Raw genomic sequence first — 15,299 nt, 5'->3', positions numbered from 1 at the left:
GTTTGGTCCAATGAGGCATGAACATGCACAAAAGGGTCATAACTTACTACTAATCAAGACAATTCTATATAAGATATATACTAAATACTAAAATTTTGAAAAATTTTATGTTACTAATACGTCAAATTGAAAAACAAAATTTCTAATCCTTAAATTTCAATCTAACTGTCTACATGTGTTCTAATGAAGTACATTTCATTAATAAACGCATGCTGTAACTATAATAGTGTATCAAATATTTAGTTTTCATAAAGAGTATAAAAAGGCGTACAAATATTTTAACAGACAGAGCGAGCGAGCAAGTAGTAATTCTTTTTATTATACTTATTTTTTGTAATTTCATAAGATTTTAGTTGGTATAAATAGAATAGCGAAATTTTAAAACTCTAATAAATGTAATTAAAATAGAATACAAGAGCTATTTATTTAACTTTTTTTTAAAAAAACGTAATAACTAAAAGCCAGTAAAAGATAAAATAAACTAATTAGTCCACATGTGACTATCTAAACTATTACTTTATTAACATACAAAATAAGGTTGCGTTTACAGAATGAATAACATACAAAACTTAAAAGAAACGTAAAAAAACAAACAAGTATTAAAATATTTAATCCAAACATAAAAGAATGACATCCTTAAATATATAATTGACTTTAAACCGAGTCAGGTAAGAGTGTTTTATTATGCAAGAGAATTACAACTCCACGAATATAGCCTTGGAGTCTATGTGGTATGAAGAGCCAAATATGCCGGTTGTTTCAAAGATAAAAACCCTCGTCTAGCATCTACTGACCCATAATACATATCCTAAATCAATAATAAAAAAAAATAACAAAACACAAGAGCGTTTATATTTCTCTTCCTAAAATAAAAATTGGATAAGTTTCGTATCAAAGGTTATCTAAAGAGTGATTTAACGAACCTAACCTATTCCGACCCAAACCAAAACAATCCTTTTTTTAATTGACCAGTTCTGACCCAAATTCATTATGACCTAAACTCGTTTTGGCCCATGACTCATTTCAACCCACGACTCGTTTGACCCGACCCAACCCATTTGCCACCTCTAGCAACTAGAGTCATTAGCGTTTTCAACTAGAGTAATTATGTTGTAAAAAAATAGTGTAATAATAATTAATTTAATTCAAAAATTACATAGTAATAATAATAATTATTCTAAAGCTAACATTAAAACTATTGTAAATTCCTAACTACAAAAGTAATTTGTATTACTACCTGTTTGGCGAAGCCAAGTTAACCCAAAATAGAAGAAGAGTAAAGTGAAAAACAGAGGGACCCTCCATTGTTGATCGTGTTCGTACAACACCTACATCTCTCTTTCTTGCAACCAGGTAACTTCTGATGCTTTTATTATTAATATTATTATTATTATTATTTGGTGCCGACGTTTTCCCTGTAAAAATCCCCACATTACATTATTTGCTTTGCTTACCACTTCACTTCACTTCCTACAGTCAGTCATTTCCTTATTATTATTATTATTATTATTAGTTATTGCTCTGCTTATTATTATTATTATTATTCACTCTCATTCCCAATTTCCTCTAATTAGTTCACCAACATCTCATTAGGATCACGATTTAGGGTTTCATACTATCCGATTTCCGCCACTACTTCATCACATGTTACTTGAGGTAATTACATTTACATTCTCTTCTTCTCATCCTCAATTACATTCTACTTGCTTCATTCTAAGTGATAATAATTTGAGGACATTGTGTCGAGATCTATGAATATGTAATATTTATAACACTTACCTTTGCTATCCAAAAGCGGTTAGCGGCGCGGCTTGTTGCTTGCTTGGCTTCTGTTTCGATGTAAACACTACTCGAGTTAACGAAATGCTATAAGATTTTGAACTTGAAGATGGACAATAATAATAATAATAATAATAAATAATAATAATAATAATTACTAGTATACATTTTGTTTTTATGCAAACCAGAAGTAGGTAGCTTTATTTGATACCGGACACTTGTTAACAGATTTTGCCCTAGAAGATATTGAGGTCTATGTGGAGCCACACAGGCAGAACTTTACTTGAACTGTTGAGCAGCCTTCGAGTTTCGTCTGAATAAGTGCAGGTGGTGAGTTTCCGAGTTTAGATTATCTGGATCTCTTTTTTCATTCAAAGGTTTAGGTGTTGATTGTTTGGATTATGGCTACTTGATTGATAAGTTTGGATGTTGATTGAGATGTGAGAAAGTTAACTTTTTGTTACTTGCAGCAGGAGGCTGCAATAGGAGTATATTTAAGTTAAGTATTGGCTAAAATGTCAAAACATCCTTCCTTTGACACATCAGAGAATATGGCTTCTGGAAATAGGTTGGTGCTAAATGAACTTTGATCTGCAATTGTATGTAGAATGCTGATATATGGTTTCATTGCAATGACTTTACAGGACCAAGATGGATGTTGCTGAAGAAACAATGTCAACAGTTGCTCAATTTCTTGAGCAGCTTCATGGGCACGTGTCTTCACCACAAGAAAAAGAACTTATTACTGCACGGTTACTTGATATTGCTAAAGCACAAAAGGAAGCACGCTCGATTATAGGTTCACATTCTCAAGCAATGCCATTATTCATATCTATTCTTAGACATGGTACTCCCTTGGCAAAAGTTAATGTTGCTGCAACATTGGCTGCTTTGTGTAAACATGATGACTTGAGGTTGAAGGTTCTTTTAGGTGGATGCATCCCACCATTACTCTCACTTTTGAAATCAGAGTCAGTTGAGGCCAAAAAGGCTGCAGCTGAAGCTATTTATGAAGTTTCTTCAGGGGGGCTTTCCGATGATCATGTGGGTATGAAGATATTTGTTACAGAAGGTGTAGTTCCAACCTTATGGGAACAGCTTAATTCGAATAAAAGTCAGGACAAAGTGGTTGTAGGGTTTGTCACTGGGGCGTTAAGAAACCTTTGTGGTGATAAAGATGGATACTGGAGAGTTACTCTCGAGGCTGGTGGAGTGGATATTATTGTTGGGTTGCTTTCTTCTGATAATGCTGCTGTTCAGTCGAACGCTGCTTCACTTTTGGCTCGTCTAATGCTGGCTTTTAATAACAGCATGCAAAAGATTTTGGATTCTGGAGCAATTGAGGCTTTACTTGGACTCCTAAGTGGAAAAAATGATATTCCTGTGAGATGCAGTGCTGCTGATGCTCTTGAAGCTGTTTCTTCAAGGTCATCCAATGCAAAAGAAGCCATTGTTGATGCAAATGGCATTTCAATTCTCATTGGTGCTGTGGTTGCACCTTCAAAGGAGTCAATGCAGGGAGAAGGTGGTCAGATTCTTCAGGGACATGCCACAAGTGCATTGGCAAACATATGGGGTGGAATGTCTGCTCTTATTCTACATCTAGGAGAGCTTGCCAACTCACCACAATCGTCTGCTGCTCCTGTTGATGATGTAATCGGTGCACTTGCGTACACACTCATGATTTTTGAACATAATTCAAATCTTGAAGATGAACAATTCGATGCAACAAAAATAGAGAACATTTTAGTAGCACTTTTGAAATCTCGAGAGAATAATTTGGTTCAGGAACGTATTCTTGAAGCAATGGCTAGTCTGTATGGCAATGATTGGTTATCAAGACATCTTAACCAATCAGAAGCCAAGAAGGTGCTGACTGGTCTTATAACTATGGCATCATCAAATGTGCAAGACGAACTGATATTTTCTCTAATAAGCTTATGTTGTGATGGAGTTGACTTATGGGAAGCCATTAAAAAGAGAGAAGGCATCCAATTGCTTATCTCTTTTCTAGGTCTATCCAGTGAAGAACATCAGGAGTATGCTGTTTGGTTGCTTGCACTCTTGACTGACCAAATAGACGACAGCAAGTGGGCAATGACTGCCGCTGGTGGCATTCCACCACTTGTTCAGCTGTTAGAAATAGGCTCTGATAAAGCGCGTGGGGATGCAGCTTATGTTCTGTGGAACTTATGCTGTCATAGTGAAGATATATGTGCATGTGTGGAGAGTGCAGAAGCTATTCCTGCTTTCTTGTGGCTTCTAAGGAATGGTGGATCAAAGGGACAAGAAGCTTCTTCTAATGCCCTAAAAAAGCTAATTCATAAAGCTGATGGTGCCATTATTAATCAACTACTAGCTTTACTTTGGGGAGACTCTCCAAAGTCAAAGGCCCACACAATTGAAGTATTGGGTCATGTGCTTACAATGTCGTCCCATAGTGATCTTGTGACAAAAGGATCAGATGCTTATAAAGGGCTGAGATCACTTGTTCAGGTTCTTAATTCTTCAAATGAAGAAACACAGGAACATGCAGCTTCTGTTCTTGCTGATTTATTCAGCAATCGTCAAGATATATGTGAAAGCCTTGCAACTGATGAGGTTGTGCATCCCTGTATGAAGCTTTTGACAAGCAACACACAAATCATTGCTACACAGTCGGCACGGGCCTTGGGTGCTTTATCTCGCTCAACTAATACTAATTTTAAAAACAAAGTGCCTTATATTACAGAAGGGGATGTAAAGCCTTTAATCAAGTTGGCTAAAACATCTTCCATTGATGCTGCAGAAACTGCTTTGTCTGCTTTAGCCAATCTCCTGTCCGATTCACATATTGCTGCAGAGGCATTAGCAGAAGATATTGTATATGCTTTGACACGCGTGTTGGGAGAAGGTAGCTTGAAAGGAAAGAAGGGGGCATCCCATGCACTTTTCCAATTACTTCAACATTTTCCACTAAGCGATGTTCTCACTAGCAGTGGTCAGTTTCAGTTTGTTGTTCTTGCCATTGTTGATTCTTTAAATGGAGCTGATGTAAATGGGAATGATGCATGTGAAGCTTTAGAAGTAATTTCTTTGTTGGCTAAAATGAAACAAAATCTGAACTCAACTTACTCCCCATGGTCTACTCTCGCTGAGGTTATCTCAAACTTTGAGCCACTTGTGCGTTTTTTATCTGATGGATCTCATTCAGTGCAAGATAAGGTAATTGAAATTCTTTCTGGATTTTGTGGAGACCAACCCGTTGTGTTAGGTGACTTGTTGGCTGCAAATTTAAAAACAATTGGTGCATTGGGTAAAAAGATACTGGAATCCACAAGTCTAGAAGTGAGAATTGGTGCAATTTCATTGCTCATTTGTGCTTCAAAGGAGCACAAAAAGGAGACTGTTGAATCACTTGATGAGTCAGAGTACTTAAAACCTGTTATATATGCACTTGTAGATATTGTAAAACAAAATTCTGGTTGTTCCACTTTTGAAGCTGACGCTAGAAGTTATGCCAACAGAACAGTTTTTCATGATGGATGTGAGTTTGATGTACCTGATCCAGGTTATCTATTGGGAGGTACAGCTGGCATGTGGTTATTATCTCTTCTTTCTTCGTTCAGTGAGAAGAATAAGCGTTTTGTAGTGGAAGCTGGAGGGCTTGAGGTTCTCTCAGTCAAGCTTGCTAACTATACTTCAAATTCACAGGTCAGTCCCATACTTTTTTAGAATCTTTTTTAAAACAATTTGTCTGAATATTTGTATGCTCTTGTTTAACAGGCAGAGTTTGAGGATACTGAAGGGATATGGATAACTGCTTTACTATTGGCCATCCTGTTTCAAGATGCAAATGTGGTTTCTTCAACATTAACCATGCAAATCGTTCCAGTTTTAGCAAATCTGCTGAAATCTGATGAAATTGTTGACAAATTTTTCACTGCTCAGGCTATGGCTAGTCTTGTACATAATGGAAATAATGAATTAAGTCTTGCAGTTGCAAATTCTGGTGCGGTTGCTGGTTTAACAACGTTGATTGGTTATGTAGAAGAAGATATGAGGGACCTTATTGCTATTTCTGATGAATTCTCATTGGTGCGTAATCCCGATCAAGTTGTATTGGATCAGCTTTTTGCAATTGATGAAGTTAGAAATGGATTAACAGCTTGCAAAACTATTCCTTTATTGGTAGATCTTTTGAGACCAATGGCAGATAGACCAGGTGCTCCGCCTTTTGCTGTTAGCCTTTTGACTTCAATTGCAGATGGAAATGATGCAAACAAACTGCTTATGACTGAATCTGGAGCCCTTGATGCTTTAACAAAGTATTTATCTTTGGGCCCACAAGACCTTACCGAAGCCACTATTTGTGAACTGATGAGAATACTATACACCAATCCTGATCTTTTGAGATACAAATCAGCAGTTAGTTCATTAAATCAACTTATAGCTGTTCTTCGCTTGGGGTCAAGGATTTCTAGGTTAAGTGCTGCTAGAGCTCTTCATCAGTTGTTTGTCGGTGAGGATATAAGAGAATCTGAATCTGCTTTGCATGCATTTCAACCGTTGATTGATATGCTAAATGCAGCATCTGAAAGTGAACAAGAAGCTGCTCTTCTCACCTTGATTAAACTAATTTCAACTGACACTGGAAAAACAACTATGGTTCTTGATGTGAAAGGAAATCCTCTTGAAAGTTTATATAAAATATTATCTTCCAGTTCTTCTATTGGATTAAAAAGCCACGCAGCGCAGTTATGCTTTGTTCTTTTTGGAAATTCAAGAATCCGTGCAATGCCGATTGCTTCTAGATGCATTGATCCTCTAGTGGTTTTAATGCAGTCTGATGATCATTCGGCAGTGGAGTTTGGTGTTTTAGCTTTTGAAAAACTGTTGGATGATGAACAGGCAGCAAGTGTTGCAGCAGATTTTGATGTTATTAATCTTCTTGTTGGTTTAATTTCTGGATCAAATCATGTGCTTATTGAAGCCAGCATTTCTGCACTTATTAAGCTTGGAAAAGACCGAACTCCCCGCAAGTTGGATATTGTTAATGTTGGTGTCATTGATAACTGTCTTGCATTACTCCCAACTGCCCCCAGTGCTTTATGCTCCACAATTTGTGAACTTTTTAGAATCTTAACAAACAGCAGTGCAATTTCTAAAAGCCCGCCTGCTGCCAAGATTGTACAGCCACTTTTTGATGTTTTGCTTCGGTCTGATTTTTGTCTGTGGGGACAGCACAGTGCCCTTCAGGCACTTGTAAATATATTGGAGAAACCACAAAGTCTCGAAACTCAAAAACTTACTCCGAGTCAAGTAATCGAGCCGTTAATATCATTCTTACAATCACCATCTCAAGCTATCCAACAACTCGGTACTGAGTTGCTGACTCATTTGCTTGCACAGGAGCACTTTCAGCAAGATATCACAACACAACATGCGGTTATACCTCTTGTGCAGCTTGCCGGGATTGGAATATTGAATTTACAACAAACGGCAATTAAGGCGTTAGAAAGTATCTCGCTTAGCTGGCCAAGTGCAGTTGCTGATGCTGGTGGGATATTTGAGCTGGCAAAAGTTATCATTCAAGACGACCCACAGCCATCTCATGCATTGTGGGAATCAGCTGCATTGGTTCTTTCAAATGTGTTACGGTTTGATGTTGACTACTTTTTCAGAGTGCCAATTGTTGTTCTTGTGAAGATGTTGAACTCAGATGTGGAGCCCACCATTCTTGTAGCTCTTGATGCACTAATCGTTCAAGAGAAATTTGATTTATCATGTGCAAAACAGATGGCTGAAGCTGGTGTTATAGATGCTTTGCTTGACCTACTAAAATCTCATCAATGTGAGGAACCTTCTGGAAGACTTCTAGAAGCTTTGTTTAACAGTGTACGGGTACGAGAGATGAAGTATTGTAAATATGCAATAGCACCTTTAGCACAGTACCTTCTAGATCCACAAAGTAGATCTACGCCCGCTAAGCTTTTTGTTGCTCTTGCACTTGGTGACCTGTCACAAAATGAAGGATTAGCTAGAGCTAAAGATTCTGTAACCGCATGCCGTGCATTAGTAAGCTTGCTTGAAGATCAATCCACTGATGAAATGAAGATGGTAACAATATGCGCATTACAGAACTTTGTTATGCATAGTAGAACAAACAGACGAGCTGTTGCAGAAGCTGGTGGGATTTTAGTAATTCAAGAGCTATTGTTGTCTCCTAATTCAGATGTTGCAGGGCAAGCATCACTATTGATTAAACTTTTATTCTCAAACCACACTCTTCAAGAATATGTATCAAACGAGCTTATCCGATCCTTAACAGGTAATAGCAGATTAATTTCATTTTTGTTAATAATAATTTTACAATATATTCATGCTCTTATTGTTATTGTGTTGCAGCGGCTTTAGAGAGAGAATTATGGGCAACATCAACTATCAATGAGGAGGTTTTGAAGACGATACAAGTCATATTTTCCAACTTTCCAAAATTGCATGTTTCTGAAGCTGCTACACTCTGTATTCCTCATTTACTAACCGCTCTTAAATCTGGTAACGAGGCTGCTCAAGACACTGTTTTAAATACGCTATGTCTGTTGAAACGTTCATGGACAGTCATGCCAATAGATGTTTTGAAGTCCCAGTTGTTGATTGCATCAGAAGCTATCCCCATCCTCCAAGTACTAATGAAAACTTGTCCTCCAAGCTTCCATGAAAGAGCAGACAGCCTGTTGCATTGTTTACCAGGTTGTTTGACTGTAACCATTAAACGTGCTAATAATTTAAAGCAGGTTATGGGAGGCACTAATGCTTTCTGTAAACTCAAAATAGGCCAGGGTCCTTCTCATCAAACCAAGGTAATGTAATGAAGAATATGCCATTTAAATATCTTAGTTTTCGAATCTGGCGTAACGTTATTGACTTATGTTGACCAAGGTTGTGAGCCGCAATACATCTCCAGAATGGAAAGAAGGGTTTACATGGGCTTTTGATGTGCCTCCGAAGGGACAGAAGCTACATATCGAATGCAAAAGCAAAAATGCTTTTGGGAAGGTAAATTAGTCACATTTAGCTTGTGAAACTGCTTCATGAACGATAACTAGACGGGCATCATGTGTTTATTATTTGATTTTTTCAGACGACACTTGGGGAAGTGATCATCCAGATTGATAAAGTTGTGAGTGAAGGAGTATGTAGTGGCGTATTTAGCCTTAGGAATGGGCAGGGAACGAAAAAGGAGGGGTCTTCTAGAACACTTGAAATAGAGATTACATGGTCCAACAAGACATCGGATGAGAACACGACTGACCGGTTATCGAGTATGATGCATGATGTCAGCGTTTGATCTGTCCAGTATTGCTAACCTGGTAAAGTTATGTTGGCTGCTGATGTACAGTGTATATGCAAAATAACTTTGTATAAATCAATCATACTGGCTTCAGTTATGTACAAATGATTCAAATTTTGGCAAGAAAGTTCATATCCAAGTTTTTTGTGTATCAAATGGTTTTTTCTTATATCTTTGTCATGAGATTTTCAGACATTTGATTAATAATCAGTTAATTTTTTAAGTTATGCGATAGAAAATGCGAAACCGAAGTACACAACATGTATAAAGGAACATAATTATATGAAACAAAGAACCATTTATATGGTTCTGGATAACCTTCTACTATTTATATTATTAAAGGTCTAAATAAACAGAGAATTTGTTGCTCAAAATTTGGTGGTTTGTGTCGACTGAGTTAATGAGATACCTCTTTTTTAAGATAAATATAAGATTTATTGGCTAAAATTATAGATCTTGGTGAAAATTAAATTAAGCCAACTCATCATCCTGTATATACTGAAGGTCTAAACTCTAAAGGTGAACATATGAAATCATGATGTGAATAAACTGTTAAATAAACAAAATTATTATAGAGTTTACGATTTTAAACTAAGAGTAAATAAAAGATTGAAAACACACAAAAAGTAATATATGTTAAAATTATAGAAGTTAGTATAAAGGTATAAAAGTAACTTTAAAAGAGAGTATAAATATAAGTGTAAGATGGGTGTGAATGCTTAAATTTATATAACCAATGATATAAGTGTATAAATGTTGCATTGTGGACTAGTGTTATGTAGTATAGGGGTTGCAACTTTGTGCTTGCAATAACTTTTACATTAACGATCACCTTTTGAGGATAGTCTTTGTTAAGGCAACGCCCGAAGTCTCAAGAAAACAACTCAAGTCGCAATATATAAGGGATTTAGATCCACTCATTTTCTCAAAAACTTAAAAGTTTTAAAACAGAAGAATATTATAGGAATGTAATGTTTATTGTCTCTTACTCTTACTCATTTCTCTTGATATTAAAAGGAAATATGAATTTTATGCATGTCTTACACATGAGTACATGACATGTATAGGTGTGTAGGTAACAAGTAACAAATTAGTTTGTTGGATTTTTATGTAACATAACTTAATGCATTTGTATACAAGTACAAAAAATATGAATCCTTCATCCAAAAAACTAAAAATTAAATGGTACAAAGTTTTTAGAAATATGAATCATTCATCTCAAAAACTAAATTGTTTCTGCATGTACTTGAAAAAAATAGCGTTCTCAATTTCTCATCTATATATGTGTATGTGTATATATGAGTGCGCTCAACATAGAGCCGATTTTACATAGAAAACTGCAATAGTCGCAGCAGATGAGACACATTCAGTGAATCAAGATTATTGGATGATACAGAAAAATAAAGACGCAGGGAAAATGATAGTTATGTTTTATAATTGTAAGTACTCATGTACATTTATAAATTCATATATGCATCATGGGGAGATTAAAACATACAACTCAGTTTCCATCATGTCAGGGTGATAATATTGCTGATTTGGACATTCACTCACTGAAGCATTCATGTAAAAAGATGTATGAATCTATTCAAATTTCCACAAATGTAAAATGCCACCACTAAAAGTTACAACTTATTACTAACAACTGAACATATGGATTTACTAAAAATATACAATAACTGTTTATTGCCTTAATTTTCAATATCTAAGTCTTGAAGCACTTTATTTATCAACCTTTTCTCAAGTTACTAAGCAGCACAATAGGCTTGTAAAATGTCAATGTTGGAACCATAGGGCTTGCAAAGCCCTCCAGGATCTGGATCTTCATTAATGCTGTTAACAAACAAGAAAAAGTTCTTGTTGTAACAAAAGTCTTTACATATAATATATACACACACAAACACATATATATTTTCAAAAATTAAGGAGTTACAAGGGAGAGATTCAGGACTTTGGGAGTTTCTTGCAGTTTGCTGGAGCCCAACCGATCTGCTGCTTCTCGTTGTCATAGATGATGATTTTGTCATGGAATGATATGTCTGCAAATACCAAGTGAAAAAAAACAGCTTTATAAAAGCGCACTATTTAGTCAAACTGATAATTTTACTTAATTTGTGTCTTAAGCTTTTTACCTCCAATTAGATTAATGTTTTCCAGACCGACTTCTGATCCATTCAAGATCCCAAGGCAGGCATTTCCACGTTCCTGCACCAACAAACGCAAATGTGAACCAACATTGTGAAAAAAAATTTAACTTTTTTTTTTAAATTGACTTCCTACACTGATGATGAGATATGCTTCTGGGTCCATCTGAAACCGAGCATACTTTGATTTTGCAAAGCTCAACGTTATCGGCTTAAACACGTTTTTGACATCTTGGATGGACTTGAAAGGTTTTGATCCTTTCCAACATAGCGGGAGACTTTTATCATCGTTTGCAGTGTAAATCTTCTTTCCTTTAATGTCATTCGTAAGCTGCAAACATAGGTTTGCACAATACAGTTATAAGAAACTAAAATTGGCAGATATGATTAGTCGATTACCAGAAAAGTCAACTCTTTGACTAACCATGGATACTAGAGCTTTATAAGCGTCTGCACTAAAGTATGTATAAGTACTTCCACTATCAAACACAATCGGTAGACCTTTTATTCCACTTGTTTTTCCACCAACATATAATTCAGCAGTTCCCAAAGAGTAATGTTTTCTGAAATATTTCATGATAAAGCAAAAATATATAATTTACAGAAAAAAAAAAATGAATAAGAACTAAAAAACTCACTCGATTTCGGTTGTTGACATGGGTGCCCAAATGACCCCTGAAGAAGGAACGAGTTCATTTCCGAAAAACAGAAATCCGTCTCCTTGTGCACCAAGACAATGGCCCACCACATTCCTTGTTAGACCGAGTTCATTTAACTGGTTTAAAATACTTGTTTTGCCTAACCCTAGACCGAGAATTCCATCAGTGTAAGGTGGGTCCATAGACGCATGAACTTCTTGATTGTAACCGCATCTGAACGTTGAAACCAAGATGCTATTATAACCATGTCTTACAAAAGTATAATGCAAAAGAAAAGAACAAAAAAGAGGCTGACCCGAATGCAAGACGAGGTTTTGCTACACTTCCATTGATGTACTGTAAAGGAAACCAGTCTTTCACTAACAAACCAAGAGACGAACCATGATCAGCATACTGAACTTCATAGTCACATTGATCCTTTGGAGACTTGCAGTCAAGCGAGTCTGGCCAGTGAACCGATGCACATAACGGGTCGTTACACGTCACAAGGTCTTTGTTAGGCTTATAAGGCTTGTGAGGCGCCTACAACATTAACATAAACGCTTAACTGTCTTTTTCAAAACATTAAACATACACACTAAACACATCATCTAAATATTTTACATAACAATATTACCGGGAGGCATTTGACACAGGGTACATCACACTGAAGCCAAGTGAGATCACTACCAGTATCGATGTCCAGCCAATACGGTCTCGGTGGATTCCCTATGTTAACTGTCACATGATAGTACCTATACACAGCAGTAAAATTCATCATCCCTTCAAAACAAATAAAAAAATTCTACAACTTTCTTCTGTACCAACAACAATGTAAACATTCCAAACAATTTAAAAAACTGTGACACATAATTCAAAAAGTTGTACCAAAAACAAAACCATTGTTCCAACTTCCAAAATGAGATTTCAATATTATGAATAAAGGCAAAACCTTTACAAAATAATATTATATTTAGTAACAAGTAATTGAGCTATAAAAAGAGGAATCCCCAAACAAACTCAAATGACCAACAAAATACCTAAAATTGGATAACTAACATATATAATATACTATAAAAGGCTAATAATAATATTACATACACACAATGTAACATATGGTTAGTAGTGGGCCTACTTGATCTACAAAAGCAAAGTCAAAAAGGGGAAAATTGGCAAGGGCAAAAAGGTCAAAAAGTAAAATTAACAAGATCACACACAAATTGACAATAATATCTGAAGCAAAAATAGTAAGTGAATTGATGAATGAATGAATATGTTGATACATATATACATACCCTTTAGGGTAAACATTTCCGGTGACTTGAAACACGACGGAGGATCGATCGCCGGGAGTTGATTGCTTGGCGGCGGAATAAGATCCTTGGATTAATGCGGCTATTAACAACAAGTAGACGATGAGATTGATTCTGGAATGCATGTTGATTAATTACTAATGAGAATACTTTTGTGTGTGTTGTTGACGAAGGAATGAAGGAGACTTGGACCTCTGACTGTCTTGACTTTTCAACATACGCGCTATTTATTTTTATTTTTATTTTGTTTTCTTCCCACTTTCCTAGTAGTTGCTTTGCTACAATTAATTTTAGGAGGTGTTTGGGGTTGCTTATTTTTACTAACTTATAACTTATTATTAATTGTCTGGAAAATAATAAGGTGTTTGAAATTTTTTTGATGTGAGATAGAATTATTAACTTGTTGTAAAGTTATAAGAAAATTTCATACGAAATCTCAAACACCCCCCTAAATATATTGGTACCGGTTTTCTTTTTCCTGGAACCATATACCACTTCAACATACTTTAAAACTCTTGGGTATGGTGGACACGATAAGAATTTGGTGTGTATCAGTTCGGAACATTACAATATCAATTTCTGTTTTATTCAAAGTATGCAATGTTGTTTGTGTAATTTAATGGAACATGAGGATTATCGTATTAAAAAGTTGTGAGGTTAATTGTGTAACAAAAAAGTGTTGTAGGTCACCATACGTCCATATGCAATAAATAGATGTGTAGGTTAATTGTGTTTTTAATGGAGCTTGAGCCATATAAAACATTCGTGTACCAATTGTGTAAATATAATTAATTTTAACGGATTGAATATGTAAATAGCTATACACAGAGTTGAAACCAATGGTCTTTTTTAACAACCAACAAATAAAACTTTGGCTTAAAAACTAAAAATAAGTCTGTGATGTGTAGCAGATTCAATCTAGCACAATACTAGTTATATCAATATTAATAATAAATCATAATATTTGTTGAGATTATTATTACTATTATTACCTTGACATATAAAATTAAGATAAATTATATGTAAAATGAATGATATATTATTATACTATATATTTTTAAAATGATTTACAATTTTACCGACAAATTATCAAGTGAAATTCCGTTGGTAAACTATTCGTTGCTAATTCACTAATGAAAAAAAAATAAGTGGACGAAGCTACAAAAGTTGTCGGTAATCTATCTCTAATTAGCCCGTTAGTGATCATTCGGTAATCACCATTAGTAATTGGTAGTAAACCATCTCAAATTATATATCCACGATCATATTTCCAATGCTCGTATGAAGAGGCAGGCCATCGGTGTTACTCTTTGGTGCTAATATATAACACTTCAAAACAGTTTTAGACATGCATAATGAGGTATGCATGTAATTCGAGTAATTTGTGAAAATAGTCGATTTTTAACTTATACTTTTCTCGGAACAACCTTTCTATTCATATGAATATAGGTAAAGTTTGCTTACATCTCATATTTCTTACTCTTGAAACCCTACCACTCCCAGCAATATTGCTATATCCTATATGTGTAATTTACTAGTCCGTTGTTGTTAAACAACATATAATTCAAAAACTATGTTCTTTACTTGCCTTCTCACTTTCCACAAAATTGTAGTAAAGGCTATAGGCTCATCATCATCGTACTTAGTATATCCCACCAATAGCAAAGCTATGGTAGGGTCTGAGGAGGGTAAGATGTAGACAGTCTTACCTCTACCCCATAGGAATAGAGAGGCTGCTACCGATGAGACCCCCGGCTCGATAGTAGTTTCGCATCAAGCCTTGGACATAAGGCACATAACACTCAACCATCGGGACACCGGCAGATTAGTGCATGTACCCTTGTCTTTCGGCTATCAACGCCACCACATGATGTGATATACATCAGGTTTGGTTCAAGAAATGGGTTAATTAGATCATATGTTTACCCGCACCCGAATCTGAACCGGAACCCGAAGACCCGCTATGATCCGACCCAATGTTATTTTCTATTTTATTTTCAAGTTATGCAATTTAAAGTTTCAAGTTTATTTTCTTTTAGTTTACATTGTCGGTTGTTTTTTTTAGTATGTCTTTATTTATTTAATAACCCAT

General features: G+C 35.6%; 2 protein-coding genes across 2 annotated transcripts; one reads left to right on the top strand and one right to left on the bottom strand.

Moving 5' to 3' along the window:
- Positions 1-1,525: 1,525 nt before the first annotated feature.
- Positions 1,526-9,299, top strand: LOC143558618 (protein CELLULOSE SYNTHASE INTERACTIVE 3-like). The gene is made up of 8 exons (XM_077047425.1): positions 1,526-1,656; positions 2,008-2,109; positions 2,250-2,347; positions 2,424-5,472; positions 5,545-8,089; positions 8,167-8,621; positions 8,701-8,817; positions 8,903-9,299. Exons 3-8 carry the CDS (start codon positions 2,295-2,297, stop codon positions 9,107-9,109), a joined length of 6,426 nt encoding a protein of 2,141 aa, XP_076903540.1. The 5' UTR covers positions 1,526-1,656; positions 2,008-2,109; positions 2,250-2,294; the 3' UTR covers positions 9,110-9,299.
- A 1,380-nt stretch (positions 9,300-10,679) lies between these two features.
- On the bottom strand, positions 10,680-13,338 carry LOC143558617 (aspartic proteinase Asp1-like). The gene is made up of 9 exons (XM_077047424.1): positions 13,190-13,338; positions 12,532-12,649; positions 12,211-12,437; positions 11,895-12,128; positions 11,681-11,819; positions 11,393-11,587; positions 11,245-11,317; positions 11,064-11,151; positions 10,680-10,945 (listed from the first exon to the last, which is right to left on the bottom strand). The coding sequence occupies exons 1-9, from the start codon at positions 13,330-13,332 to the stop codon at positions 10,861-10,863; spliced, it is 1,302 nt and encodes a 433-aa protein (XP_076903539.1). The 5' UTR covers positions 13,333-13,338; the 3' UTR covers positions 10,680-10,860.
- Between the last annotated feature and the right edge of the window lie 1,961 nt (positions 13,339-15,299).

This window comes from Bidens hawaiensis, unplaced genomic scaffold (assembly GCF_021521415.1).
Source record: "Bidens hawaiensis isolate Kalapana, Puna unplaced genomic scaffold, B.hawaiensis_p1.1 tig00019559_1, whole genome shotgun sequence".
Taxonomy (NCBI): Eukaryota; Viridiplantae; Streptophyta; class Magnoliopsida; order Asterales; family Asteraceae; genus Bidens; species Bidens hawaiensis.
Note: the sequence above shows the minus strand (reverse complement) of the source record. Positions and strands in the feature narration are given on the sequence as shown.

What these genes read in the sequence shown, in the direction of transcription:
- LOC143558618 (XM_077047425.1), top strand. Translation starts at nt 2,295, where the DNA reads ATGTCAAAACATCCTTCCTTTGACACATCAGAGAATATGGCTTCTGGA. An exon ending in AATATGGCTTCTGGAAATAG is followed by an intron (nt 2,348 to 2,423) that starts GTTGGTGCTAAA and finishes ATGACTTTACAG; the next exon opens with GACCAAGATGGATGTTGCTG. An exon ending in GCAAAAATGCTTTTGGGAAG is followed by an intron (nt 8,818 to 8,902) that starts GTAAATTAGTCA and finishes TGATTTTTTCAG; the next exon opens with ACGACACTTGGGGAAGTGAT.
- LOC143558617 (XM_077047424.1), bottom strand. Translation starts at nt 13,332, where the DNA reads ATGCATTCCAGAATCAATCTCATCGTCTACTTGTTGTTAATAGCCGCA. An exon ending in AAGCATATCTCATCATCAGT is followed by an intron (nt 11,318 to 11,392) that starts GTAGGAAGTCAA and finishes TTGTTGGTGCAG; the next exon opens with GAACGTGGAAATGCCTGCCT. An exon ending in AACTGCAAGAAACTCCCAAA is followed by an intron (nt 10,946 to 11,063) that starts GTCCTGAATCTC and finishes GTTTGTTAACAG; the next exon opens with CATTAATGAAGATCCAGATC.